This window comes from Arvicola amphibius, chromosome 18 (genome assembly GCF_903992535.2).
Source record: "Arvicola amphibius chromosome 18, mArvAmp1.2, whole genome shotgun sequence".
NCBI lineage: Eukaryota > Metazoa > Chordata > Mammalia > Rodentia > Cricetidae > Arvicola > Arvicola amphibius.
The window spans coordinates 31,262,687-31,289,254 of record NC_052064.1 but is presented as its reverse complement, the minus strand read 5'-3'; the positions used below and the strand labels follow the sequence as shown (position 1 = coordinate 31,289,254).

At 46.1% G+C, this 26,568-nt stretch overlaps 1 protein-coding gene across 5 annotated transcripts in view; it reads right to left on the bottom strand.

Annotated features, from left to right (window-relative positions):
- Spats2l (spermatogenesis associated serine rich 2 like) overlaps positions 1-26,568 on the bottom strand; it is a 167,121-nt gene that overhangs the window by 65,507 nt on the left and 75,046 nt on the right. For all 5 annotated transcript variants that reach the window (XM_038315408.1, XM_038315412.1, XM_038315409.1 and 2 more), the window contains 2 exons: positions 22,942-23,002; positions 750-858 (listed from right to left, as the gene is read on the bottom strand). In XM_038315408.1, the coding sequence (XP_038171336.1) occupies positions 750-858; positions 22,942-23,002 (170 nt within the window). The remainder of the gene's footprint in view (positions 1-749; positions 859-22,941; positions 23,003-26,568) is intronic.

Genomic DNA, 26,568 nt, shown 5'->3' with positions numbered 1-26,568 from the left:
AGATCTGAGGTTCACCAGTACTAAAATAATAGAAGGACTTTTTCCTAGGAAACCAAAATCACTGAAGAGGTAGATGAACCGATTTATATGACAGTCACGAACAGAAAACATTGCAACGGGGCATTCAGTCCACTCAGACTGGTCCCACTAGACATGGGACTTTGGAATCACAGCCACAACCCTCAGGAGACTTCGGCTGGTTGAAGAGGTGATGCCTTCCAGGTCATCAAAGTCCTCTGCTCACAAGGACACCATCAAACAAAGGGAATTCTGAGCAAACTGAAATAATCGGCAAAGAAACCAACAGCTTTATAATTAGTGTCCTCTAGGTCTTTACAGTCTTATTTTAAATGATAAGAAAAGACCTTTGTGTATTCTGCTCTCACAATATCTGTGTTCGGTTGATGCCTAGTGTGCTTTTTAGTTTCTTTATTTGCTTTGTTCTCCGAGACAAGGTTTCACTCTGAAGCCCTAACTGGCCTAGAGCTCAGGGTCTCATTATGTATCCCTACCTGGTCTGAAACTCATCTTGTTGACCAGGCTGTCCTTGAACTCACAGAGATCTGTATGCCTCTGTCTCCAGACGGTGGGAATTAAAGGTGTATTGTGTTTTTATTTTTATTTTTTTATGAGAAGTATTAGAAACTAAGTAATGTTCGTGTTTAGTTCATTTAAGGGGCAAAAAAATACAGGGTCTCTGGATTAACTAGCCCTGACATGTTCGGTTTCAGGAGGGCATGCATACCTACCATCGACAAAGGCTTGCACGGCTTTGTCCACGTTAAAATCAAACTGTTGTAGCACCAGGACGATCTCATTATTGCTTTTGTTCGGAACGACTGATCTAACTGCATAGATCTAAAAAGAAAGGGGAAGGAAAGCAGAATGGTAAACACCCGAGTTTTGTTCCTCCTCAGCTCTCCCGCTAGACGGAGCAGAGTTATAACTTAGAAAGGCCCTGGAAAGCCAACCATTGGTTTTCTTGCCAACAAGCTTACGCCAGGCCTTGCAGAGAAGCAAGCATTCATCTGGGGGTGATCACCTTGATGGCTGCTTTATTTGTGCACACACCTCTACAGAGGTCTCCTTGTGAACCCATAGGAACACGTGTGCGACGCCAACCCTGGTTTGGCAGCCAACCCTCTCGGAGACTGGAAGGCATACAAGATGTGTGTCTCGCCGAGGACACAGAAATCTGTTTCTGTCTCCAGCTTCCTTTCCACTGGCTGGGGGGGGGGGGTATCTTTAGAAAATATACAGAAGTAGCTTCCTGCTCCAGCTTCTCGCTGGGCACAGTGGAGGCAGTCATCAGAGGGTCACAGAAGTGTGCTGTGAAACTCCATCAGTGTTTATAAAGAGGAAAATACGGAGCTCCGTGCTTGTGAAATGGTAATTCTAGCTATCTTACAGAAAATGCTCTCAAACACCCTTCTGAAGGGGAAAAGAAAACACTGAACAAAGTAAAAACAAACACGTTATGCACCAAGGAGTCCGATGCTCTCAGGCAGGCGTTCAACCCTCAATGAAGCCGACGCCTTCCTCCATCAGATTTAGCATGGTCTCTTTTTGGTTGCATGCTAGAATGAATTGATCTTTATCCCGAAGATCCTGTGGTTATTACAGACTGTTCTATGTCCTGTAGCAGAACCCATCTCCCCTCTTTTCTTCATGAGGAGAATTTCCGTGCTAACAAACGCTAGAGTCCTGCGCGGGGCAGCGGGAAGCGCTCATTAAAGAACTGAACAATCCAGACATGATCCACGTGGAGTTAGATCACGGCCAGTGAGTTTCAGAGTTAAATGGATTTGGTTATAATTGGATTCATGGGGTATGGATTACAGAAACATGGGCCGGGTGATATGACACTATTGACCAGACATTTAACTGAGCCGCGCAGACAATTTCTTGATTATGTTAGAAAACAGACAGCCCATTCCACACAGGTCTGTGCGTAATAGTGTTTAGGTTATAATGTGAAAATACCTAGGCTACGGGCACAGGACTTGTAGAAATGTTGACATTATTACTGATCAGATGATTGCTTTCAAATTCTGACATTTAAAAATACTAACTATTTGGGCTTTGCTGAGTTTCTAATAGAATATGCGCTTGCATATGTCAATCTGTACCCCGTCAGGTTTTTTATTATTCTCACATTGTATGGCTCTTGTTTTCTCCAGACTTCATTAGAAAAAACAACTCTTTAAAATTCCAAGTTCCTCACTGTTCTGCTACCCCCTTTAAAAAAAACAGTTCAGTAAATACTATTTATTTATTTTAGGTAGGGACTCATTATATGGCCTCAAAGTCTCCTGTCTTGGCCTTCCCAGTGGCAGATGGGTCACCAAGCTGACAAAATGAATATTCTTTTTAAAATACTTATTGTAGCAGTTCTAAACCTGTGGGTCACGGCCGTTTTGGGGGCTGCGTGTCAGAATATCCTGTATATCAGATACTTACATTATGATTCATAACAATAGTGAAATCACAGTTATGAAGTAGCAACCAAATAATTTTATGTTGGGAGTCCCCACACCACGAGGCACTGTATCAAAGGATGACAGAGTGAGGAGGGCTGAGAACCACTGACTTACTGCGTGAGGAGGCACCAAACTTCCTGACACCTAACGGCCACTGGGATGTAGACAACAATCAAATGGCCACAGAGAGTAGACCGGACTTACACATTGCGTATACATGCTATGACATCATTGGCAGGGACATCTGACATGGCAGAAGCTCTCAGAGGTGGAGGAGGAGTGAGAGCAGGTGGGTGGGAGGAGGGGAAAGGAGAGCATTCTGGGAAGAAGGAAGTGCATGGCTGGAGACTACTCCACAGTAAGGATGGAGGAGAAAGGGCGGGGCTTTGGAGCCCAGTGCAGGTCAGACTTGACAGGGACCACACCAGGCGGGGTCTCCCAGGCTTTGGAAATCACCTCTCAGTTGTTTATGAGGGGCTCTTCTCGTGCGTATTTATCATGTTTAAAAAGATAGGTGTTCTTTCTCACTGAACATGAAAATGCTCTTAAGGGAAGCCAAGATGGAGCTGAAGTTGGAGCTCAGTTGCCTGGTATGTACAAGGTCGTATATTCAAACCAAGATGCAAAGACACAAAAGCACACAGCCAGGAATGTCAACAGCAATAATAGGTAATGTGTGCTTTGTCCCCTACTAGTGCATTGGATTTACCTTTTAGACTTCTAATATATTTTTAGGTAAATACAGTTTTAGCAGTTCAAGCCACCACAGTTTGTCTATATGCAAAACGTCTTAATAATGACCGTCACCGTTTGCTACTTCAAGCATGCCTATCTGAATAAAATGCTTAGCTATTAATTACATTAAGTACATCATTGCAGCGTTAGACCAAAGTTTTCAAGCCACCTACACACAGTTGCATGAATAGCAAAGACCAGAATTATAAAGCAAACATAAAAATAATTGCTTCTCGATTACTCTCCTCTGCAAAACATAATGCTTTATAGTGCTTAGGCAAGAGCAATGTAAGCGATTGCTTGCATGGACAGTTTCTCTTCAGGCATTTATTTGTGTTACTTCTCCAACCCTTCTAAAAAACAGAAACAGAACTCATGTTCGGCTATGTGCAGACAGACAATATTCTGTGTTTTCACTGGCATGTGTGTTGGGGGGTGAGCGTATGTACATATGCAACATATGTGAGTGCACATACATGCATGTGAAGGCCAGAGGTCAACATCTGGTGTCTTATGCATGGTCCCTCTGCCTTAGATTGTGAGACCTACTCTCTTACGGGTCCTGGAGCTCCATCCAGTTGAGTTCCAGGAATCTGCTTGACTCTACCTCCTCTGCCCTGGGATTACAGACGTGCGTCATTGTGCTCATTTTAATGTGGGTGCTGGAGGTCAAACTCAAGTCCTCACGCGTGTGCTGCAAGCACTTTACCTATGGAACTATCTCCGCAGCCTTCCTTCTCATCTTACGTAGCTTAGCTCTGCACGCTTCTCTGGGAAATCATCACTCACAGTTGCGATATCAAGTCTGTGAGATCTAGAGCCAACTCCTGGAGGATGATTCTTAAGTAGGAGGGGTGCTCCAAGCTTTGTAGAAACGAGCAGATAAATGGTACAGATCTTGCCTGTTCTCGGCTACTCCTCAGTGATGCTGAATTCTGGGCTAACTTCTGCTCTGGTCGGTGGGCTTTGTTAATACGAAGAGAGCAACACAATTAATAAATCCCCCGTGCTATTGCTTCAAGGAGGATGGAGAAACCGAATGTGCTCCTGTGTGTACATCAACCAACTGGCTGCTATTTGCCATTGGGCAGAACTGAAGTCCAGGAATGACTCAGGTTCAAGTGGCGGCAAACACAGGGCAAAGATGGCCACTGGGGTGCTCAGAGGCTGCTTCTCCGTGGAAATGCAGCTCCCGAATGCTGGAGGAACGGCCCCATCCACGCATAACTAATGGTACTTTGCGTACGGAAAATTCATGAAATGTATGCAGGCTGTGTTGCAGGGATGGCGCATGGCGCTGCTTCTCACACAACCGCTCCTTCCCTGCCACAGCCTCAGGCACTTCCACAGCTCCACAACAAAGCTGGACGCTGCTGCCCTTGACAGCGGTCCTACCGGGGTCCCCTGCCAAGCTAACAGAGCAGGCCCATCGGTGCCCACAGGGCAGCCATTCAGGCTGTTGGGTGACAATCAAAACTCCTAGTTAGCGCTTCATTTAGCAACAGCCTTAGCCTTCCCATGCCACGCTCATCTGTTTTGTTTCTACTAATGTATGTCTGGTCTGGCGAATTCAATTTGCTATTTGGAAAGGGCTTTGCTGTGTTGTTACCTTCTGCATCTTTTTTTTTTTTTAAATCTGGATTCTCTCCTTTCTCTGGGAACTTTCCTATCCAGCCCCACAGGCTCTGGCATGTTCTATACCTGGCCGACCTGGTTGGCTCCTGCACTAACTAAGCAGCAGGATGTTCAGGGTGTTGTTGGGTTGAAGAGCTGGTAACAGATATCCTTGTTCACGCTGCATACTATCGAGCCTGTCTGTGATGGCTCCTTAGATGTTCTTCTGGGCTTGCCAATGCGTCTTAAACCATGCTGGAGTTTCCAAAGTAATTCAGACAAGAATTTCCAATCTACTTAAACTGCCGTGGGATTAGCCAAGACCCAACATTATCAGTGGACACAAAATAGCTGGTCTCTCTACTTCTAACTTCTCCTTGAAAATTCACTCTGAGGCTGCTGCCCTTCCAAAAATATGGCTGTCCCATGGCACAGAGAGACATGTGTTCCAGGACCCTTCAATACCAAAGCCATGGGAGTTCAAAGACCTGATTTTAAAAATGGGTATTTACATGTAACCTATGCAGATCCTCTATGCACTTTCAATATTTATTTTCAAATACTCCCAAAGAATGAAAACAGTTATACTGCATTGTTTAGGGACTAATGATAAGATAAAATTCTTTGTATGTTTGGTTTCTTCCCCAAATGTTTCTGATATGTGGTGAACTAAACTCATGGGTGCAGAACATGTGGGCCCATGGATTCAGAAGACGTGGACGTGGACTCATGGGTGCAGAAGACGTGGACGTGGACTCATGGGTGCAGAAGACATGGACATGGACCCATGGGTGCAGAAGACGTGGACATGGACTCATGGGTGCAGAAGACGTGGACACGCAGGGATGGCTGCAGAATCCCGCCCTACTCCCTTACTGAAGAACCAAGAAAGAAGCGCCATCTGTACACCCTGGTGCTCAAGGCCACCAGCAACAGGGCCCCAGCTGGCTTTTCCTGGTGACTCCTTTCCTCGGCCCAGCACAGAGAAGCCCCTCAAACCCGGTTTTGACTCCTCATCTCTCACCTTCATCTAGGCTCTTGCTTTTACCAAGGATGCACCTTGCCCCATCCTTGCATTCCCATTGAAATGCCAGGCACGCATGAAGACCTTCTTCCCCCTTCTTACCAGGATCCTTCCTGACTCAACCGCACAGCCCTTCCCGAGTGGATGTCTGTGAACATCTGAATACCTCTTATATCCTAAGTATTCGTGTGCACACTGTGTTGACTAGAGGACAAGCATTATGAGGGTGGACTCCTCCTCTGCCATTTCTGTATGGTGCCATGTCTGCTCCAGAGTGACGGATACTGTGTATGCAGTAGGTGTTTAACAACTGCTTGTTGAGGGAGAATCATCCTGTAGCCATATCTAGCTGCTACTTAGAGCCAAATGAACATTCCACCAGCACGCTGGCACCACGCCACCACTCTGCCTCTACCTTGGCATCTACCAGCCACAGTAACACAGCGGGTCCGAACTGACCATGCCCAAGCATGATCCAGGCAAAGAGAACGGACGTATGTTCTTTACATGTCATCCGAGACTGGAAGAAAGCTTGTGCAGTCTGAAAAGTTTTGCTGCTGTATAATCAGGAACAAGGGTGCTTTCAGAGTTTGAGGAATCTGAAAAAAGTGCGAAACCTGCCCATCTATCTTTCCAGAGTCAGCTTAGGAGACAGACAGACAGACATAGGCTGAGTCCTCTTTGAGTGATAGATGCTAAGGACGTAAGAGAGAGCCAGCTACAGTTCTGCCCCAAGGGGGCACAGTGGAGCAGCGCAGCCAGCAACTCTATCATGAGAGCGTGGTAAGGACCGAGCGCTTTATGAACAGGGTGCGGTGATGCTCAGAGAAGAGCAAAGACACCTGCCCCCGGATAGAAGGATGCTTCCTGGGCGGAACGATGTCGCGGATGGAGCACGGGGCTAACAGAGCTATGTTCTAATCTTGGCTCTAAGCACCAGCTCTGTGACACAGGTGTGAGCTACTCAGAGGTTTGAAACTTGGTTCCGTAGGTATAAAACAGGTGATTATCTCTGCAGTCTGTAGAGACGGAGAGAGGTGATGCCTGCAAAATGTCTGCTAGAGAGGCTGACCCGAAACAGATTCACAACAAGCCACGGAAATGCAAGAACACAATGCACGGAAATGCTGGCCGAGATGTATTTGGGAAAGATTACCGTCCGTACCAACTGCTTGGAGAAGTCCTTTTCCCTCAGACTCAGGGACAGTGGGCCTGACGCTGTCCCCCAAGTCCCCCATCTTTACTCCATCCATTTTAAATGTGGCCAGTGCGCATGTCCCTCTTACCCTCAGTTAACTCCTTGCTAAAAGTCCAGTCCTGCACTGGCATCTGGACCGAGCAGGAACAGTTCGGCCAGTGGCAGAGCCGGGAAAGAGACGTACAGACATTGACGAGATGAACACACACAGATGCCCTGTGGCTCACAACAACAGCAAGGCACCCGTGAGCTTATCCTAAGTCAAAAACAGTGTCAGCCAAAAATGCATTGGTGGGTGGGGGCAGGGAAACAAGGGCTTGGTTGGTAAAAGTACTGGTTGTGCAAGGATGAGGCCCCAAGTTTGGGTCATAAGCACCTACATGCCTGAGAACCCGGCCATAAGAAGGTGGGGGACAGGAGGATCTCTGGAGCTGGCTGGCCAGCTAGCATAGCCAACCAGTGAGTTCCGGTTTCAGTCAGAGACAGTCTCCAAACTAACGTGGAGGGGTGATTGAAGAAGACATCGGGCATTGACCTCTACCGTGCCTGCAGCTCGCAAACACATGCTCACACACATGAACTTAAGCACGTACAAATTTAAAACGTGCAAATACATCTGGTGTACTTTTCCTTAACAGAGTGCCACGGCTTAGGCTAGTCTGCTTATGTGCCACGGCTTAGGCTAGTCTGCTCATGTGCCACGATTTAGGCTAGTCTGTTTATATGCCATGGTTTAGGCTAGTCTGCTCACGTGCCACGGCTTAGGCTAGTCTGCTCATGTGCCACGGCTTAGGCTAGTCTGCTCACGTGCCACGGCTTAGGCTAGTCTGCTCACGTGCCACGGCTAAGGCCAGTCTGCTTACATGTGTTCAGAGCAATCTCAGTAGCCTCCATTTGGGCAGCGTCACTCAACACAAAGCAAGTTTTGCAGTAAGGTGCCGAATATCTTAATTTATTAATACTGTGCCCAAAGCACAGCCAGGAATGGCTGCAAGGGTGTCGCGTTTGCACAAGTGCGAGGCTGAAAATTTGTAAGTCGAATCATGGTCAGTCGGGACCGATGGTCTGTAATTGCCTCTCATGGTAAGACAGTTGGCCCAGGAAGCAATCAGAGCGTATTCACAGTGACAATGGTCAGGAAGCCGCTGGCATGAAAAGCCAAAATGCACCAGTCAGACTCTTTAACGATTATCCGGGATGGGAGACAGAGTGGAGATGCTGGGGCCGGTCTTGAAGAAAGCTGCCACCCCCGCCCACCTCCCCAACCCCCACACTCTGTTTCCTTAGCTCCCCTAAGTCATCTGACACCCGGACAGACCTGTGTAATAACCTCTTTTTATTTGTACTCGTTTGAGAAGGTTTCATTTTCTAGAGCACGTAGCAGGTGCCTAGAGGCTGTATTAGCAAATGGAGCTGGAAATGAAAACAACACAAACAGCCCACCTAATTGGCGAAGGAAGAGAACGCCGGAAGATTTTCAAGGCTAAATGCAGTCCGAGGGTAAAGCGAGAGGCCAGGAGATGAGGAGCCACAAGTCTTACCTATACACCCCCTCTGGCTCTCATGCATGCTCCAGAATTGGAGCCCGACTCTATCTGATGCAGTGTGAGTTACTGGGGCGAATCTATACCCACAGCATCTTAAATGCTGGGGAAACAGTACGTGGCGGAGGCATGGTATCTGCCGAGCGGCTGAATGAAAAGAGGGAGCGAGGGATCTGGTAGGATGGTCACTGAAACAGTGCACGCTGTAATAATACACCTTTGTCAGCGCATGCCCACAGTTCAGCAGAAATACCAGGCAGTATTAAAAAGCTTAATAGATTCAAGCCACAGCTGTGTGCGAGGCCTCCTAGGTCCCAGGCGCAGATGGCGACCTCCAGCCTCCAAGAACTGACACACTCAGGGATGAGCACTAACCTACCCTGCACAACCAGGGCAGCCGTCAAGACGGCCAGCAACCTCCTCTTTGCACCAGTTAGAACCAGTTATCTATGGGTTCACCATTCCTGCCACACTGAAAGGAGTTTATCGTCGGTTCGGGTCACAGTTCTCACACGCGGAGCCGTTCAGAGATTCCTTAAAAGCAGTTCCTCCCCTAGCTGTGTTTCGCTTGGCTTGCCGGACCATGATAATACCAGGAGTATTATACAGGAGCATTATCTACACATTAACGAATGCAGTTTCCACGTGAGTCTTCTTGGGGGGAATAAACTACCCTTTGAAGGCTGATACCTTTGCATCGAGAATAATTCCATAATTTAATTGCTTTTTCAAACATTTACCTCCTGCCAGCAAAAAAAAAAAAAAAAAAAAAAAAAAAAAAAAAAAAAAAAAAATGTATGAAGTGTTGTTATGGTCTGCTCGGCTGACTTTTTGGGAATTAACACCACTGGCACAAATCAAAATTAACTTTTGGGGGTGAGCAGAACAGGATTAGAAAGAAAAATGAAGCTTTGAAGATGGAGGGAGGGAATGCCATGTTGACAGAATCATAGGAAACCGGAAGGGAGGGTCTTGGTGACGCTCTCCATGTAACTCCTGAATCTATCTCAGTTATCTGGGACCTACCCAGAGCCGGGTGGACACTCAGGGCATGTAGTTGAATTATTTTCAAGGTACTGCTTGGTCCCAGAACGTGGCAGGCCAGAGCGGCTTTGCTCATGCTCTCGCTCCCCAGAACCTGCGAAGATGTTGAGATTCAGGGCATGCTCCCTCTGCAGCTGGAATGGCGGTTGTCAAGGAGCCTCCTCTGAAGGACAGAGATCATCCCGTATCATCTCAGTGCGGCCCAGTGCTAGGACAGGAACCTACAGATGAGGAGGGAGGGAGGGAGTGGGTGATGGCAATGCAAAGTAAGACTTAAAGAGCCACTTCAGGGCTTGAAGGCCAAGGGGATGAAGAGGTCAGGAGACAAGACAGCTTCCAAACTGGAAAAGACCAGAAAACCAACTCTTCCCATCACTCGCTCCTGAAAGAAATGTGGTCCTGTGGACATGTTTTGCTGAGCCCCCTAAGTCCCGGTCAGTCCCCTGACCTCCAGAGCTCTAAAGACTTCATTTGTACTGCCTTAAGCCCCGAAGCCTTTAGTGATGGTGGGTGCAATGAACCCCCATTTGAGGACCAAAGTCCACTGCATGCTTGCTCCTAATCGGGAGATACGATTCCTCCTCTACCCCGGAAGCAAACCCCCTCCCTTACCACACGTCCTCAGCAGTCCCAGTTATTCATGTACTGTAGCTTTATCTCACAAGGGGAAAGTTAGAGGGGTCGGCAAAACAGTGGAGAAGACAAAGCAAATTAATAAATACCAGCTACTCGGAGCTGGCCTGGTACCCAAATCCCTCTGCCTCTCACCTGTTTGCTCCCTCCTCTCTCTCTCTAACATAGACAGGCCCCTTTTGTCTCTCGGGGAGACTCTGGAAAGGCCTCCTAATTGGATTTCTGGCTTGGTGTTCCCCCTCTCAAATCCATCTTAAAACAATCGGTGTATAATTTACTGCCTGAAGTGCTTGGGCGTGTTCATTCATGGAGAAAGGAGCAACAGTGAGAAAAAAATTTGGACAGGAAAGAAAGGAGATAAATTATGAAAGCATATTCCCCAAGGAAATGAGAAAATGGCGTTGTGCTCTGGAGGGGCTGGGGACATCTCAGGTTAAGCAAGCACTTCCCCGGGGCAAATCTGAGGCAAGTTTCATAGCCAGCACGCACCTAAGAAGGCAAGCATGGTGGTGCACGCCTGTCACCGCAGTCCTGGGGACGAAGATCTCCAGGGTCCAGTGGCCAGCAAGCCAATCTAGCTGAAGCGGGACCCGGAGAGACCCTGCCTCAAAAGATAAGGCGGTGGATGGCTTCTGAGGAACAGCACCCAAAGTTGGCCTGCGCATGGGTGCGTGCACACACTGAGAATTCTGAGACGGAAGGAAAGGGGAGAGAGGCAGAGTGGAAAAAAAAATAAAAACTCGGGAGTGTGGGGGAAACGTTTATGGGAACCATTCGTGTGAGCATTGAAGCTTTGACAGTAGAGAACCGCGAAGAAGCCGCCTTCGTGGGCACTTGAGAGAAAGTGGCCGTGATGCATAAAGAGTGCCGGATAGACCTGAAGGTCCGGACGGCACGGATCTGTCAGAGTCCGCTGGCATGGCTTTTCCCAGAGATTCTTAGCAAGCTACAAGCAGAGGAGAGGGATGATCCGTGTTTACAAACTGTAAAAAGTAGAGCGGGAGGTCCGGAGGCTTGGGCATTCCACCATATTGTTAAAGTACCCGATGAAGTCATCTAAAGCCTACGGAGGATGGATTAGGACCCCAGAGAGGAATGATGGGACCAGACATCCTGCCAAGATGAAGGAAAAAATGAAAAGAGCAAGAGACGTTGGAAATAAGAAGCACATAGCCGGAGGGACTGCTTGCTCTTTTTAACCCTTGCTCCCGGTGCAGCCTTCTGGCATCTAAGAAGGCAACCCCTTTTCTGCAGGCCAGCCCAGCACCTGTTTCAAGGAACGGAAACACTCCGCAGAACGCCACCATGATAGAGCAAACACGCTGCCCTGCCCTGCGTCTTCCGTGAGCTTCAATCCCCTAGCTCTCGCCGCCGTCCGGTCAAGCTCTCGCGAGTGTTTCCTATTGAAAGTGCCTCTGTAAGTAAGCACACTGCTCGACTTTGGGGGTGGAAGGACCCAGGAAGAGAGGTGTGGCACATGCCACTGTCTCGGTGGGGTCCCCACCTACCCATTCCAGCTGTCAGAAACAACACCGATGCTCGAGGGAACACACTAATCGCTGGCCTCCATGGAGCTTATCCGCGGCCATTTCACCCATTATTCTCGGGACAGGGGCTGTGGCCCTAGGCCTGTGATGAGACGCTAGCATACGGGCACAGGATTGGCATCCATCTTTGTTAAATGTCAATGTGTAAGTTTGGACTCGGCCCTCCAGCCAGCTGTTACCTTTTGGAGCCTTGCGATCTCGCCGCCTTCCAATTTGGTAGCCCTTAAAAAGCCAGTTGCTGGCTTCTCTTAGAGAAGATTTATTGATTTAAGTTTTGTGTAGGCTGGAGCCAAATTGTTGATTTGAATTCTTACGAGCCTGAGTTGAGTCAAGGACGGGAGCAAGAGTATGACCACAAGAATGTCCTCAGAGCTCCGAGTAATCTTTTCATGTTCCTTTTCTATTTATTCACTAACTCAGTCACAGTGAACAGACTCTGAAACTGGACCACAGGCAGCAACAGACACACTCCCTGACCTGCCAAGAAAAGTTACGGTCCCCAAAGACAGATGTTTGATGAATTTAGTTAAAAGACATGAAGATGTTTTGTTGTCCAAGAACCAGAGAAATGCAGAGGACTGAAACTGGCTTAAGGGGGATGCAGGGGAAGCAGATGATGGGGTACCTAGGAGGAACAACACAGGGGGATGCAGGGGAAGAGATGGGGTGTCCAGGAGGAACAACACAGGGGGATGCAGGGGAAGCAAATGATGGGGTACCCAGGAGGAACAACACAGGGGGATGCAGGGGAAGCAGATGATGGGGTACCCAGGAGGAAGAACACAGGGGATGCAGGGGAAGCAGATGATGGGGTGTCCAGGAGGAACAACACAGGGGATGCAGGGGAAGCAGATGATGGGGTGTCCAGGAGAAACAACACAGGAGGATGCAGGGGAAGAGATGATGGGGTACCCAGGAGGAACAACATAGGAGGATGCAGGGGAAGGAGATTGTGGGGTTCCTAGGAGGAACAACACAGGGGGGTGCAGGGGAAGGAGATGAGGATTCAGAGGAAAAGATGCGGTGTCCAGGAGAAACAACACAGGAGGATGCAGGGGAGGAGATGATGTTGGGTGTCCAGGAGGAACAACACAAGGGGATGCAGGGGAAGAGATGGGGTGCCCAGGAGGAACAACACAGGACAATGCAGGGGAAGAAGATGATGGGGTGCCCAGGAGGAACAACACAGGACACAGGAAGTATCCTCAAAGCAAAGCAGGCCTGATCCTTGGAGCATCAAGTAGTAAAAGTTAGGATGGAATTTCGGAAACAAAGGCATGGGATCAAAGTGATCCAGGCCCCGTATCTGCCAACCTAGAGCCTGATCTAAGGCAAAGCCTCTGAAGATTTACTCAGGGGAAGAGTATGATATTTGCGCATTTAAGGTCATTCTGTTTTCTTTGTGTATGAGCTCAAAGAGATCAAATGAATGCCCGTTAGGATTTTCACACAGAATCCTGGGCAAGAATTTGGACCAATCTGAGCAGTGTGGAGAAGGGCTCACAGGTTACTTGTGAAGAAACAACTGGTTTTTGTTTAGATACAAGGAACAGGAAGAAGAAAGCAATTTGGGTGAGGACCAGCTTAGCAGTAAGTTTTCGCCAGGCTCTGATGAGCACCCAGGATTGAGAACCATGAATCTGAGATATAATGGGAGTTACAGGTCAGGTTTGGCCCCATGCCTTTGTCTCTGAAATTCCAGCCCTTTTAATACTTGGCCTCCAAGGAGCATGGATCTTCTAAGCACGTGTCCTGTGTTTTTCTACTTAGAACACCCCATCTCTCCCCCTTCACTCTCTTCTTAAACCAATCTCAGTCCTCAGTGTTTCTCTGGTTCTCGGACAGCAAAACATCTTCACTCTCCTTACTAAGGGGAGGGACTAGGAAAAACAGAACGGTGGCACAGGACAGGGCTCTTTGTAGGTATAACTGCTCACCTCTCAAGTAACTTTGAGGATGCTACAATTCCTCTACAGCTCTCATTCTTTACGCAACACTATCACTTCAACGATAAAGCTTTTGTAAAGTAAAACTGTTGCAGGCAGACCTACGCTCTCTTTTTTCTTCTCTCCTAGTCTCGAGGAGCTGAGCCTGGCCTCACTCACTATGTAGTGGAAAGTGCCTCTGAATTTATGATCCCCCCTCACCTTCCCCACCTCCCAAGGGTTCAGATTACAGTAGTGTATAGCCATGCCCAGTTTATGTGGTTCTGGGGGTCGGACCCCAGGCTCTATCTGCTAACCAAGCTATACGTCCAGCTCATGTGAGCCCTCTCTTAAAGAAGGTATCATAGTTACCTACTGTTGAGTGACTGAGCACAACTATCTGGTACTTTCACTGTCTCTGTGGAGATGCGCTTGGGAGTGATGTGGGAGTCCCCTCTGTGTACTGTGGTTACCATTAATGAATAAAGAAACTGCTTTGGACCTATAGCAGGGCAGAACTTAGCTAGGTGGGGAACACTAAGTTGAATGCTGGGAGAAAGAAGGGCTGGGTCAGAGAAGACGCCATGGCGCCGCCACGGGAGACAGAAGCTGGGAATTTTACCCAGTAAGCCACAGCCACGTGACGATATACAGATTAATAGAACTGGGTTAAACTAATATGTAAGAGTTAGCTAATAAGAAGCCAGAGCTAATGGGTCAAGCAGTGTTTTAATTAATAGAGTTTCTGTGTGATTATTTCTGGTCTAAGCTAGCAGGGTGGCCGGGAAGAACAAGTGGCCTCCTCCAACATGGGAGGACTTTGGTTGAATGAATTTTCCCTGGGCCACACACGCAGAAAGACAGTGAAGTGAGATCATTAGCTGGGCAGTGTGTTCTTGTTGTCTTACATGAAGATCGCTCCATGGGGTCTCTCGATGGGCTTGGCTGGTCTTCCTCACAGCATGGCAACCTTACAATCGTGTGTTTACAGAGCAAGCCAATACCCCATGCCAGCACCCCCAACTATGACATAAGTAGCAGGATCCCCTCACTTTGGAAGAAACTTGTTTTTTACTACACTAAGTCAGACTGCTGCAAAGAGCCTATCTCCTTTTGAGATTCTAGGTCTTGATACGGGAGATACTTTTGTAGACACCGCTGCCAAACACAATCTGCCTGAAAGGGGATGGACAGCAAAAGCAAGGGGCCGTGTATATGATGGTTGCTAATGGCAACAGTCGACAAATTTACATTGAGACACACAACAGGCTAACAAATCCTTCATTTCACCCATTTAGATAACATGTACTCAGTGTATGCCTGAGTTGGTTTTTGGCTGTTGCTTTTTTTTTTTTAAAGTCACTGTGTTTGATTTTTTTTCCCTCCAATTTCCCCAGAATTATCAATTAGACTTGCAGATAATTTTAGAGCTAGTGAGCCCCTCGGACCACTAAAAGTCTGCTTCCATCCAGCTGGACACAGACGTGGTGGCATTAGGGATTAGGTAGATATTCTGTCTGTATCTCTGATGAATTCCATATTTAGACTTATTACTGAAGAAAAAGAAGCAGTGCTATATCCACAAGCTGTTTTGGTTTGGGTACATGAACGAGAGTAGACAAGCAAGACACTTTTAATTTATCCTGTTCCTGAAAGAATATCCAGAACATTCTTTCCGTATTTTCTCTGCGGTTTCCTCTACTTGAGGAAAAAGTGGTAACTATTTACATTCACCCTTAATGCAGTTCTTCTATCTTTTTCTCATTCACCAAACTTCCCAGATAAGAAGTATTATAAAAAAAGGTGTAATTCACTTATAATCCTTTAATCAATACTAGAATAAAAAAAAGCTAATTGCCCTTTGGTCAATACCAGCTGAAGAGAGTTAGCTTAATCTCTAAAGTATATTAGCTTTGGATATTTCTTCAATGTGGTGCAGGGAAGCAGATCATAAACCTCCATGGACACTGGGAATACAATTCCTTTTCATTTACAAGGGTGGACCAAGTTTTAAGAGGCACGCTGTTTTAAAATATCAGTCAAAATGATTAATTAACTGACCAGATCCTGTTTTTCCTACAATTTTCTGTTTGTTTAGGTTTCCTCTAAAGACAGTAAAGAAAAAAATATAAAACGGCCTTCAGTCCAATAAGTCAAGCTACATCTGGCTGTTAAGTATTAAAAGGAAAGACCAACCTCTCTCCCTAATGGATGACAGACACACACAGAGGACTTCCGGTGAAACGTAATGCAGCCTTAATAAAAAGGAAACGCTCAGATACGCAGCAACACAACGGCGTGGATAAACTTTAAGGACACCCTGCTAACACCAAGAGCCCGTCACGGGACCCCTGTGGCCCAGCTCCACTCGTTGGAAGTATTAAATAATCAGACTCTTAAAGCAGAGGATACTGTGGTGGTTTCCAGGGGCCGTGAAGCTAGGCATCGGGAAGAGAGAAAGGGACAGCTTGATTATTACCAGACAGGAAGGGGTATGGCTGGGCAGAGAGAGGAATATAAGGCAGGAGGAGATGGGAGCTCAAAGCATTCAGTCTGAGGATGTATAGAGACAGAACACCCAATTCGGGCTGGAGATTTCATAGAAGTAAGAACTAGTGGCTGGCTGCTCTGCTTCTCTGATCTGTCAGCTTTCATCCCCTAATATCTGACTTTGGGTTTTTATTATTAAGAACAATTAGAAATTGTGCTACATATATCTTAATTTCCTTTTCACAGTTTTTTTTTTTTGATGCAATTGAGTTCTGTGGAAGGTAGAGAAGTCCGTTGTAGGAGGGACAGTTTGATTGACAGCCCAATCTTGCTGGGTTGGTCCTGTGCATTGCCCCTCTAGATGCTGTCAGTCCCCTCTCTGAGGGACATAGAGTCTTCCAGTTGGCAGCTTTGATCTGAACCTCCCCATCAACTGGAGACTTTTTCTGCTGGATTTCTCTTTTTTTTCCTCTCCTTTCAAAAATACCATAAAGGTTATCCCTAACTGCATCTGCCTACTCTCTCACATTTACCACTAAATCACTATCCTGCACCTCCACCCTAAGGAGGCACACCTCCCCTCCTGCCTTCCTACGAACTGTCCCTACCCATAATTACCTACGATTACCATTATAGAGTCTCAACTAAATTATTAAACCAAAATTTGAGGAACAGACACTGGGAGCGGAGTAAAATCTACAGCATTACTAAACACACAAGCAAGTTCAAAAGTCTTATCTGATGGCATAACGAAGAAAAGGCGGCTTCAGGAAAATACAAGAATTTACTACTAAGTGCTGGATCTGCTGATCTGTGTACCTACGGATTTCTCTCGATGGGTTTTTCAATGTGCAAGGTCAGAAGAGAAGAAATCATTGCTGCATCCGTGTCAATCTTTTATCTATAAAACTGGATAATTTCATATGGAGGGTCACTGTGGGAAATAATTGGAATGTGGGAGAAACCCCTATACATTCCAAGGGATTGCCAACCAAGGTTACTTTCCCCTGCTGCCCAATGATTTCATTTTTTGACACACTCTTATATTCTTTAGCATTAATTATGTGTCTCCTACACATTCCTCAGCCATTGTACACAAGGGTCTACCATGAAAGGCTAGAAGAAAAGGGGGCACACAGAAGGAACAGAAGAAACCTTGTGTATTCCGGTCATGCAGCTTGGCCAAAGCAATGTGATACTAATCCTGCGATAGTAAATTCCTTCTGAAATGGATGGTGACATTTCCATCGATTCACTCAGTTCCTCTGGACGCCCTGTCAGGCCCCCTCTAGTTGCCAAGCAACAATAACAGGGGTTCTGTACGTATGCATTAGGCAATAACTGTTGTCAGTGTTTCTCCTTTCTCTGAAAGGGGAATTTGATGACCGCCTCCTATGGGAAAAGTGATGACAAGCGTGGGCCCCGCCGTGGAATCCGAGAGCTACGGAGCGGGTGTTCTTGCGATCTGAAGCCAACGGGCTAAATTCAACCCTCGTGACAAATTATAAAATTAAGCCTTCCCCTGGAGTGTAGATTCTTTGTGTGTGTGTGTGTGTGTGTGTGTGTGTGTGTGTGTGTTAAAACTCATCCCAACTCCTACAAAACGGTTTCTCTGAGACGGGTTAATATTTTAAAGATGTTTGACACTGAATATCATCATCTCCGATCTGGTAAGAGCTCTTTAAATCAAGCGCTTGGCTTTTTCTGACCACCTTCCCTCCCAAACAAACACCCAAGCTACGTTTTCAGTACTTTGCAAAACATGGGCCGAGAGAAATAATAAAACGGAGCATGCTTATTAGAGACAATCCTCAGACTGCCCTGGACAGCAGCTTGGGCTCAGACACGAGCGTTCTGCAGTGTCCTGCAGAAACGGTGGCGATGCCACTGCCTCAGACGCAGCCTGGACATGAGAGTCTTGTCCTCTTTCATTTCAACGACGCTACGTGGTGATTGCTTACAATCCAATTTACCCCAGCAGCTCCACCTGCTCTGAAAGCTATTCCCAATAGATGACTTCTCAGCAATGACATTGCAGGCCGAGCTGGTCCCCATTTCCACTCTGTCATACCGTCTTGCCTCAATTATTGGCCCGGCAGCTCATCAATGCCTATCCAACAAGTCTGAAAGTCAAGACCACTTTTCTGTCTTCTGATCTGGACCGTTTTCCCCTTCCCAATCTTGGTTCTACAGGAATTGCATCTGAACACTGAAAGACGTGTTAATGAGAGGCAATGTCCTCATTTTTATTTGCAAAATCGACAGATGATCTTGCCCTGAGCCTGTATCCTTTAGCTTCCTGGTACTAAGAGCTCATAAAGCATTTCCACACTTACTGTTGTGTTTGATGACTTCATTCTGGGGAACCCTGGAACCTCACACGTGCACGGAGGAGCTCAGTGATTTGTTACAGGCCATTCAGCTCCTCACTGCGGAAATGAAAACTCCTGCCTTCCTCCAGACATATGCTTCCCCATGGCCTTACTTATAGAGGTCACTCCCAAGGGCACGAAGTCCCCTATGGTGGCTCAGGAATTATTCATCATGGGAATGGCTTACTATACCATACCTGGACACTAGGAACATGCCTGCTCTGTTTTATAAGCAAAGATCCTCCTTACTTTTCACCAATAATTTGCTTACTAAATTGAAGCTAACTGATAATATATCAAAAATACCCAACAAAAATCCTATTTTTCTATACCACTTATTATTATCCTTCATTTAAAAGCTCTGTAAATCAGTATTCCTTGATCACTAAGTATATGAAGTAGGAATCAGCTCAACAGTAGCTCTCAACTAACTTATCCATGGAGTTTCTAGTGTTGAACTTTGTCTTAAAGAAAAATCATTTGTAAACTCATGTGCACACACCTCGCCCGCATGTGGACACACATACACCTACATTTAATTAAAAATAAGAAAAGCATGTCTTTAAGAAGGTAAAAAAGATGAGAAAATACCCGTCAACTGTGAGCTATCCCCAATGATAAGATCCCGGGTTGCCTAGATATCATCTTCTGCTGCCTGTCTTCCATCAAGTGTGCTTTGGGGATCTGATTCATGAGCCGCTGCTCACCTAGCAAGCTCGTTAGTTATCCTGATGCTTATTCCCCATCTTCTAAAGTCCACGTCGTCAGCCCAAACAGCCCAACTAAGCTCCCGTTTCCAGGAGCAATTTAAAACCTGCTTTAATAGCAATGGGTACGAAAATGAGATGACATTTCCATTAACCTACATTCCATTTTTCAAGAAGCCTTGAGATTTGATAAAATTTCATAAATGAGGTTTCATCAACTCTCCAAAGACCTTAACTATTTAAATACTTGTGTTCACTCATCCGCTACCCATTCATTTATCCAACTCTAGCCAAGTGGCTAACCATGGGTCAAATCCAAGAATGTAAGAGCCACACCCCGCTCCCAAGAAACAGCCGGGCTTGATGCAGGGAGACAGGTACCTAAGCCCACACAACATTTAAGTATGCTGTGATGAACGATGCAGAGAATCTAAAGAGTTCCGGAATGGAAGGGGAGTGAGACTCAGGCTCGGCAAGGAGATGAACCACACAGGCACACAGGAAGCGGCCTTGGCAATGTCCTGTGGGCAAGCACGTTCAAGGTCACAATGGTGGGCTGAAGGGCACACGTGGAGAGACAGTGGTAGAGGAAAGGAAGGAAGAGGATGGATTTGGTCCTGAAGAAGATGCATGCCACATTAAGGAAACTGGACTTCTGTTTGAGCCATAGATACAGTTTAAATCCTTGTAGTTATCACCCAATAATACAAAGTTACTTTGAAATAAGTGTTATAAATATCTATTACAAGTTGATGTGGGAAGTCCTTCTGTCTATGTGTTGCTTTGACTGGTTAATGAATAAAGAAACTGCTTTGGACCTCTAGCAGGGCAGAACTTAGCTAGGCTGGGAAAACTAACTGAAATGCTGGTAGAAAGAAGGGCGGAGACTGAGAGACGCCATGGAGCCCCACTGGAGAAAGATGCCAGTGGCTTTAGCCTGTAAGCCACTGCCATGTGGCAATACACAGATTAATAGAAATGGGTTAAATTCATATGTAAGAGTTAGCCAGTAAGAAGCTAGAGCTAATGGGTCAAGCAGTGATTTAATTAATACAGTTTCTGTGTGATTATTTCAGGTCTAAGCTGGCCCGGCGGCCAGGAACCAACAAGCGGCCTCCCTCCAACATTTATTTATCCTGGATATTAAACGTTATTAGTTTCTTTTCTGAACTAAAATTAAAAAAAAAAAAGCTGCATGAAGTCAAAAATTGCTTGTATTCAATCTGTCCCTTCGAGCCACTAGAGATATACAAAGGACTCATTTCATGGTCAAACCTTTTTCTGAAACAGAAAAAATTATGTATTTCCTCATTGCTTGTTATTCTTGTGTGTGTGCAAGTGTGTATGTGTGCCTGTGTGTGTCTATGCCTGTGTGTGTGCAGGACTGGGGTCAGCCTGAGTGTCATGTCTCAGGAATCATCCATCTTAATTTCTGAGTAAGGCTTTTCAGTGGGCCCTGAAGCTCACAGATTTCACAGATTTGGTGAGGCTGACCGGCTAGCACACTCCAGGAATTTCTTGGTCTCCGCCTTCCCAATGGGTTGACTAGATATTGTATCTAAAGCACTGAGGATCTGTTTACTAATCAATGAAGACTTATAAATTAAAACCTAACAGTTGTTATTATTCTTAATTTTCAGAACGGAAATGTCATTGCTTTGTGTGACAGATTGAGAAACAAACTCATCATTAAAGGCCACAAAAGCTAATAACTAAAGGAAACAAGTCTACTAAAATAAATCAAAGTAAAACTACATATGATCAGAATTTCTCTTGTTCCTTATGGTTTATTTGATTGAGTTGAGAATGCTATTAGCTTTTGACATGGCAGGGAGGAATCCACTAATTGAGTTAGAGGAGTTCAGCTTTCATTGTCATGTAGAGTCACAATATTTACAACTTAAACCTCAGCCTTTCCCAAAACACTGCCAACATTTTGATGTTTACAGTGGAGCAGTAGCCAAATACCCACCGTCTTCACGTGGGCACTCACAACCCCTTCCAGGCAATACACTGAAGCCAAGCATGGCACCTTCCTGCTGAACCCCCACAGCGCACATCTGGACACATCAATCCGTTTAGGCCTCCACTGTGGTCTGCCCATCCGCTCTGCTCTGTCGTAGCCCAGGCGAAGAAGCGGTGACCCCTGGCCTTACTTCCCACCCCTTCTGCCTGTTACCTGAGACCCCTACTGGCTCTTTGGTCTCCGAACACACTCAACTCCATGTGTTTTATGCACTTACTTTTGCTTTTTTACATAGGATTCTCTGCCCTCAGACTTTCCGTGGTTGCTTCCTCTCCATCAACGTTCTGTCAGTTCTAATGTGACCTTCTCTCAAAGGGCTCCTGGGACCTCCTCCTGTGAAGTAGTTCCCTCCCCACCTGCCTTCCCACCAAAGCACCCTACTGTGAGTTTCTCAAAGCTGTTGGCCTGAAACAATTGCTGTCAGTTATATGTTCTTGCATTTACTTTTGGCTTCTCGGCGGCACTCGATGGGAGCAGGTGCCTCATCTGTATGTCTGGGGCCATGTCACCAGCATCAGGTAAAGAAGAGAGTCGTGAGGACTTTGCAGATATTACTCCTCTCAGGCTTCATGCTATATTTTTAGGATGGCATGAATACAAAGTGATGAGGGACAAATACCTGCCCTTAAGGAAGTGACAGTCCAGAGGAGTCTAGGGCACCTCTGGGGACTGTGACATGAATGGAGACTGACAGAGGTTCCTGTGCATGAGTCTCTTAGTCTCTATTGCTAAGAGGTAGGTGGGGCAGCCTTATCTCAATGGTCAAGGATTCTGGGCTATAGGCGTCAATCCTACAATGTATTAATTAATACAAAGATGAAGGTAATGATGACCCTCTGGGAAGGGGACCAGTTCATAACAAATGATAATGATGGAAGGAAGAGTCAGCGTCAGGAGCTCTCAGGGTTGAAAGACACCTAACAGGACCATCTAAAAGGACCGCAGGATGGCTGGAGAGATTGTGTCAGATGTAAGCTCTTAGACTCTGCCTCCCTGCTACGTGAATTGAGCCACGTGACTCAGCTGTGCAGCATGGAGATCAAGGTCAGAACTGAGCAAATAAATGCACTGTGCTGATCAAAGAGTCCACAGATGTAACTTTCTGATACATAGTATACCAGCACAACTGATACATAGTATACCAGCTCAACTGATACATAGTTTACCAGCAACTGATACATAGTATACCAGCTCAACTGATACATAGTATACCAATGCAACTGATACATAGCATACCAGCTCAACTGATACATAGTATACCAATGCAACTGATACATAGTATACCAGCAACTGATACATAGTATACCAGTGCAACTGATACATAGTATACCAATGCAACTGATACATAGTATACCAGCTCAACTGATACATAGTATACCAATGCAACTGATACATAGTATACCAGCAACCGATACATAGTATACCAGCACAACCGATACATAGTATGCCAGCGCAACTGATACATAGTATACCAGCACAACAAACTTTTTATGTATCCCTGCAAATCTTTCTCCCCTCCTTCCATTATAATCAAATTTTCCCAGCAAGGGTTATGGCATCAAGTTTGCAGTTCCTGAGAGGCAACACACAGCAAGACCTTACCTTCTCCTTGACATTCACGTGAGTGTTGAGCTCGGCCATCTTCCTTCTAGGGGTATTAGCCCTATAAACAAGGGATAAAAGAAATGGTTAATGTTTGAATGATGGATGACTTCCCAATGTGTCACTTTTTAAGGTCCTGTTGTGGTTTGAATGAGAATGCCCCCCACCACAGGCTCATGTATTGGAGTGATTGGTCCCCAGTTGGTGGAACTGTTTAGGAAGAATTAGGAGGTATGGCCTTGCTGAAAGAGGTATGTCACTAGGGGTAGGCTTTGAGATTTCAAAAGCCAAGGCCATTCTCAGGTTGCTCTTCCTGTCTTTCCTCCAGCTTGTGTGTCAGATGTGAGCTCTCAGCCACCCTTGGAGCATCACACTTGCCTGCTTGCCGCCACGCTTCCCACCATGGTGGCCACGGACTCACCCTCTGAAGCAGTGACAAACTCTCTCTTCAATTGGTTATTTTGTTTTAGCCCAGCAAGAAAAAGGAACTAAGACATGCTCCTTTTGACATAGCAAACAATTCCATTCAGTCCTGATCATGAGGACTATTTGGAAGGCAGAAATCCTTCCCAGTTCACCATTTGATTCAGGTATGTTCTCAAAGCATGGTGCAGTAGGTAGCTCTGGAAGCCAAGACAAAATCTTTTCATTCATGCTGTGTTAACGTGGAAAATGACCCACGGGAATGAACCAAACTGCATTTCTTATCATAAAAAAAGAAAAGGGGAAGTGGTCAAAAACGGAAGTTGTGCCAGTTTCAAATAAGCATTTTCCTGGCACTCTTCGCTGTCACAAGGTTGTCAACAGCCCTGGGTGATCTCACACACGTGTTACGTGTTTTAAGCACAGGTGGCTAGGACTACAGAAGGAGCCAGGGAAAAGGACTGTAACTAAATAGAAGAAAGAATATTCCTGCTTTTCCTTCTCTCTGGAATGGTCTCGCCTCAGTATGGCTGTTTCTTTTCTAGCAACTTCATCTTAGCTCAAGTTTCTCCTTCCCAAAGAAGCAGCTCTCCTGGCCACTCCAGCTACAGCTGCCACCTCTCTCGCTGGCTCTCCATCAGGACACTTAGAACGCACTAACAGCTTCCAGGGCACATGGGTGCTCTTGGCACATCTTTGGAGACCATGAGTGGATCATCTCCAGTCTCGATGGACCCTGGACACGCTCATTATCTTCCTACCCCTAACTCCAGGATGCCAGCACGACTGTCTCTGAAGCAGTCCCTCTCTGAGATCTGTGTTCCTCACATCAAGCTCTGGCATTTTTATTTCTCTTATCTGGTCAGAAATCGCTGACTGCTATTATTGGAAGTGTATCTCAAGTCTTTAATTGTTTTGCTTTGTTTTGTTTTGCAGTTGGCCACTCTGAAGACATAGGACCTATCTACACACTCACCACTTTTTCTCAATCAAGAATCATGGAAATGCTTTCTTATGTTCTGTCTGACTTTTGACATAAAGTAGCCCCATCTCCAGAGAAGACATGTGGAAGACGCTGCTTGCAAGAAAATGGTTTGATTTCTTCTACTTTCTTTTAAACCTAGGTCTTTGTTTGTTTTTGTTTTTCAAGACAGGGTTTCTCTGTAACTTTGGAGCCTATCCTGGAGCTAGCTCTTGTAGACCAGGTTGGCCTCGAACTCACAAAGATCTACCTGCCTCTGCCTTCCGAGTGCTGGGATTAAAGGCGTGTGCCACCACCGCCTGGCTTAAACCTAGGTCTTAAGTAAACTATAAATTCTGATATAATACCTTTTGCCAGTTTTTGGATGAAAGCGTGACAATATCCAATGTAGACTCAGTTTTCATTTTAATTATTCTCAAATAGGAACCCATTTAGACATATTATTAAATACTGGAAACAATCAGATTTTATTTTTAGAACTCTCCAAAGAGCGCTGCCAACTGACATGTGCACTTGGGCGTGCTAGCCAGAGGCCCTGCACACTCACTTCCAGGAAGGCGGTTCTCGCGAACACGCTCTGCACAGACAGCCACACCCCACTGCAAACACCTCTCCCTTCATTCAGTTGGCAAATGCTGTCTCCAAAGCTGGCATAAGGGAGGCAGCAAATATACTAGCTGGCAAGCCATATCTCTGCTTCATTCTGAATTACCCCGACCTTGAATGGTCCTAGGAAAAGATTATTCTCGGATTGTCTCTGACAATGGACAGGGAAGGCATGCAAGGCTTTTCCAAGATCACAGCCATGAAAAGCGAAACCTTTGTCAACACTCTGCCTGCAAACACATTCATGAAGATGGCACTTCGAAGACTTCTGCTTGGTGGTCTGATTTTGGCCTTACATAAGCAATTATATGGCTTTTGGGGGGTGTGACTGTGTATATACGGGAGGGATATTAAGATGTACACACATGAAGCTACATGGGCAGAGAATGGTGCTCTTGCTTTGGTGCCATTTGATAGAGAAAGCCTGTGAGAGCTCTGCCAGCTGAGTTTTCCGGACACATCCAGTTTTCCCATTACAGACGCATGAGCACAGCGGAAGAGGGTTTTTCTTTGTTCTTTTTTTCTTTTTTTGCATTTGGGCTTTAAAGGTTAGATTTACAGCATTGTCTAAAACTGAAGAGTCAGAACCCAAAGAGGCCTCTGGGTAGAAATCCCAGTGAACAGGTGTTTCTAAGTTCTGAGAAAGTGGGAACGCGCATGGTAAGCTATGTTCACAAGACGGAGTGTTTCTCTCTCTCTCTCTCTCTCTCTATCTTCGCTCTTCTCCTACGAGATAGAATCGCATTCGCTCTCTCTATCAGACTGAGTCGCCATAGACTTCCCACTCTCTCTCCTTTCTTTCTCTCCTCTCTCTTCTCTCTCTCATCTCCTTCTCTCCTCTCTCTCTCTCCTCTCTTCTCTCTCTTCCCCCACTCTCCTCTCTCTCTTCCCCCTCTCTCCTCTCTTCCTTTCCCTTCTCTCTCTTCTGTCTCTCCTCTCTTTTCTCTCTCCTCTCTTTCTTCCTCTCTCCCTCTCTCTCTCCTCTACCTCCCCCCTCACACACACACTCCTATTTTCTTGGCAATTTCTCTGCTCACTGACCTCACAGTGCAATTCAATAAGGGCCCTTTTTAAGGACAGATTAATCATGACATTATTTTTCTGTGAAAGGAAATGCTAGCTACAAATGCAGGTTTGGGTCCATGTAGGCTTCTCAGATGTGAGGATAGGAGGAATTGGAGGAGCTGATCTCTATTTTTTTCCCCATAAGGAAGACTTCCCCTATTGGCTCTTTTTTTTTCTGGGTAGATTCCAGTGTCCCTTCCAAACCATGTTCTTTTTGGCTGGCTGGTATACATTAGAAGGTTGGGAAATTGCCCATAGTGCCAATTATGAAACTAAGTGAAGGGCCTTAATCTAAACAGACAAAAAATTAATTTGCCTTTAGAAATTATGAGTTAAGTAGCTCGATATGAAGTTGGGTTCTACTGGGAGGAACAGGTGCTGGGGCACTGTGGGTGGGTGAGGGGGAAATGCAGTTTGGGTGTTCATGAGTGTTTGCCCCTCTGGCTGGCATTGGTCCTGCCTGGCTGTTCAGAAATACACTTCTGCCTCCTTCCTGTCCCATGAGGATGAGACTGTGCTGTGGCCCTCAGCTTTTGAGACTCTGTGTCCTG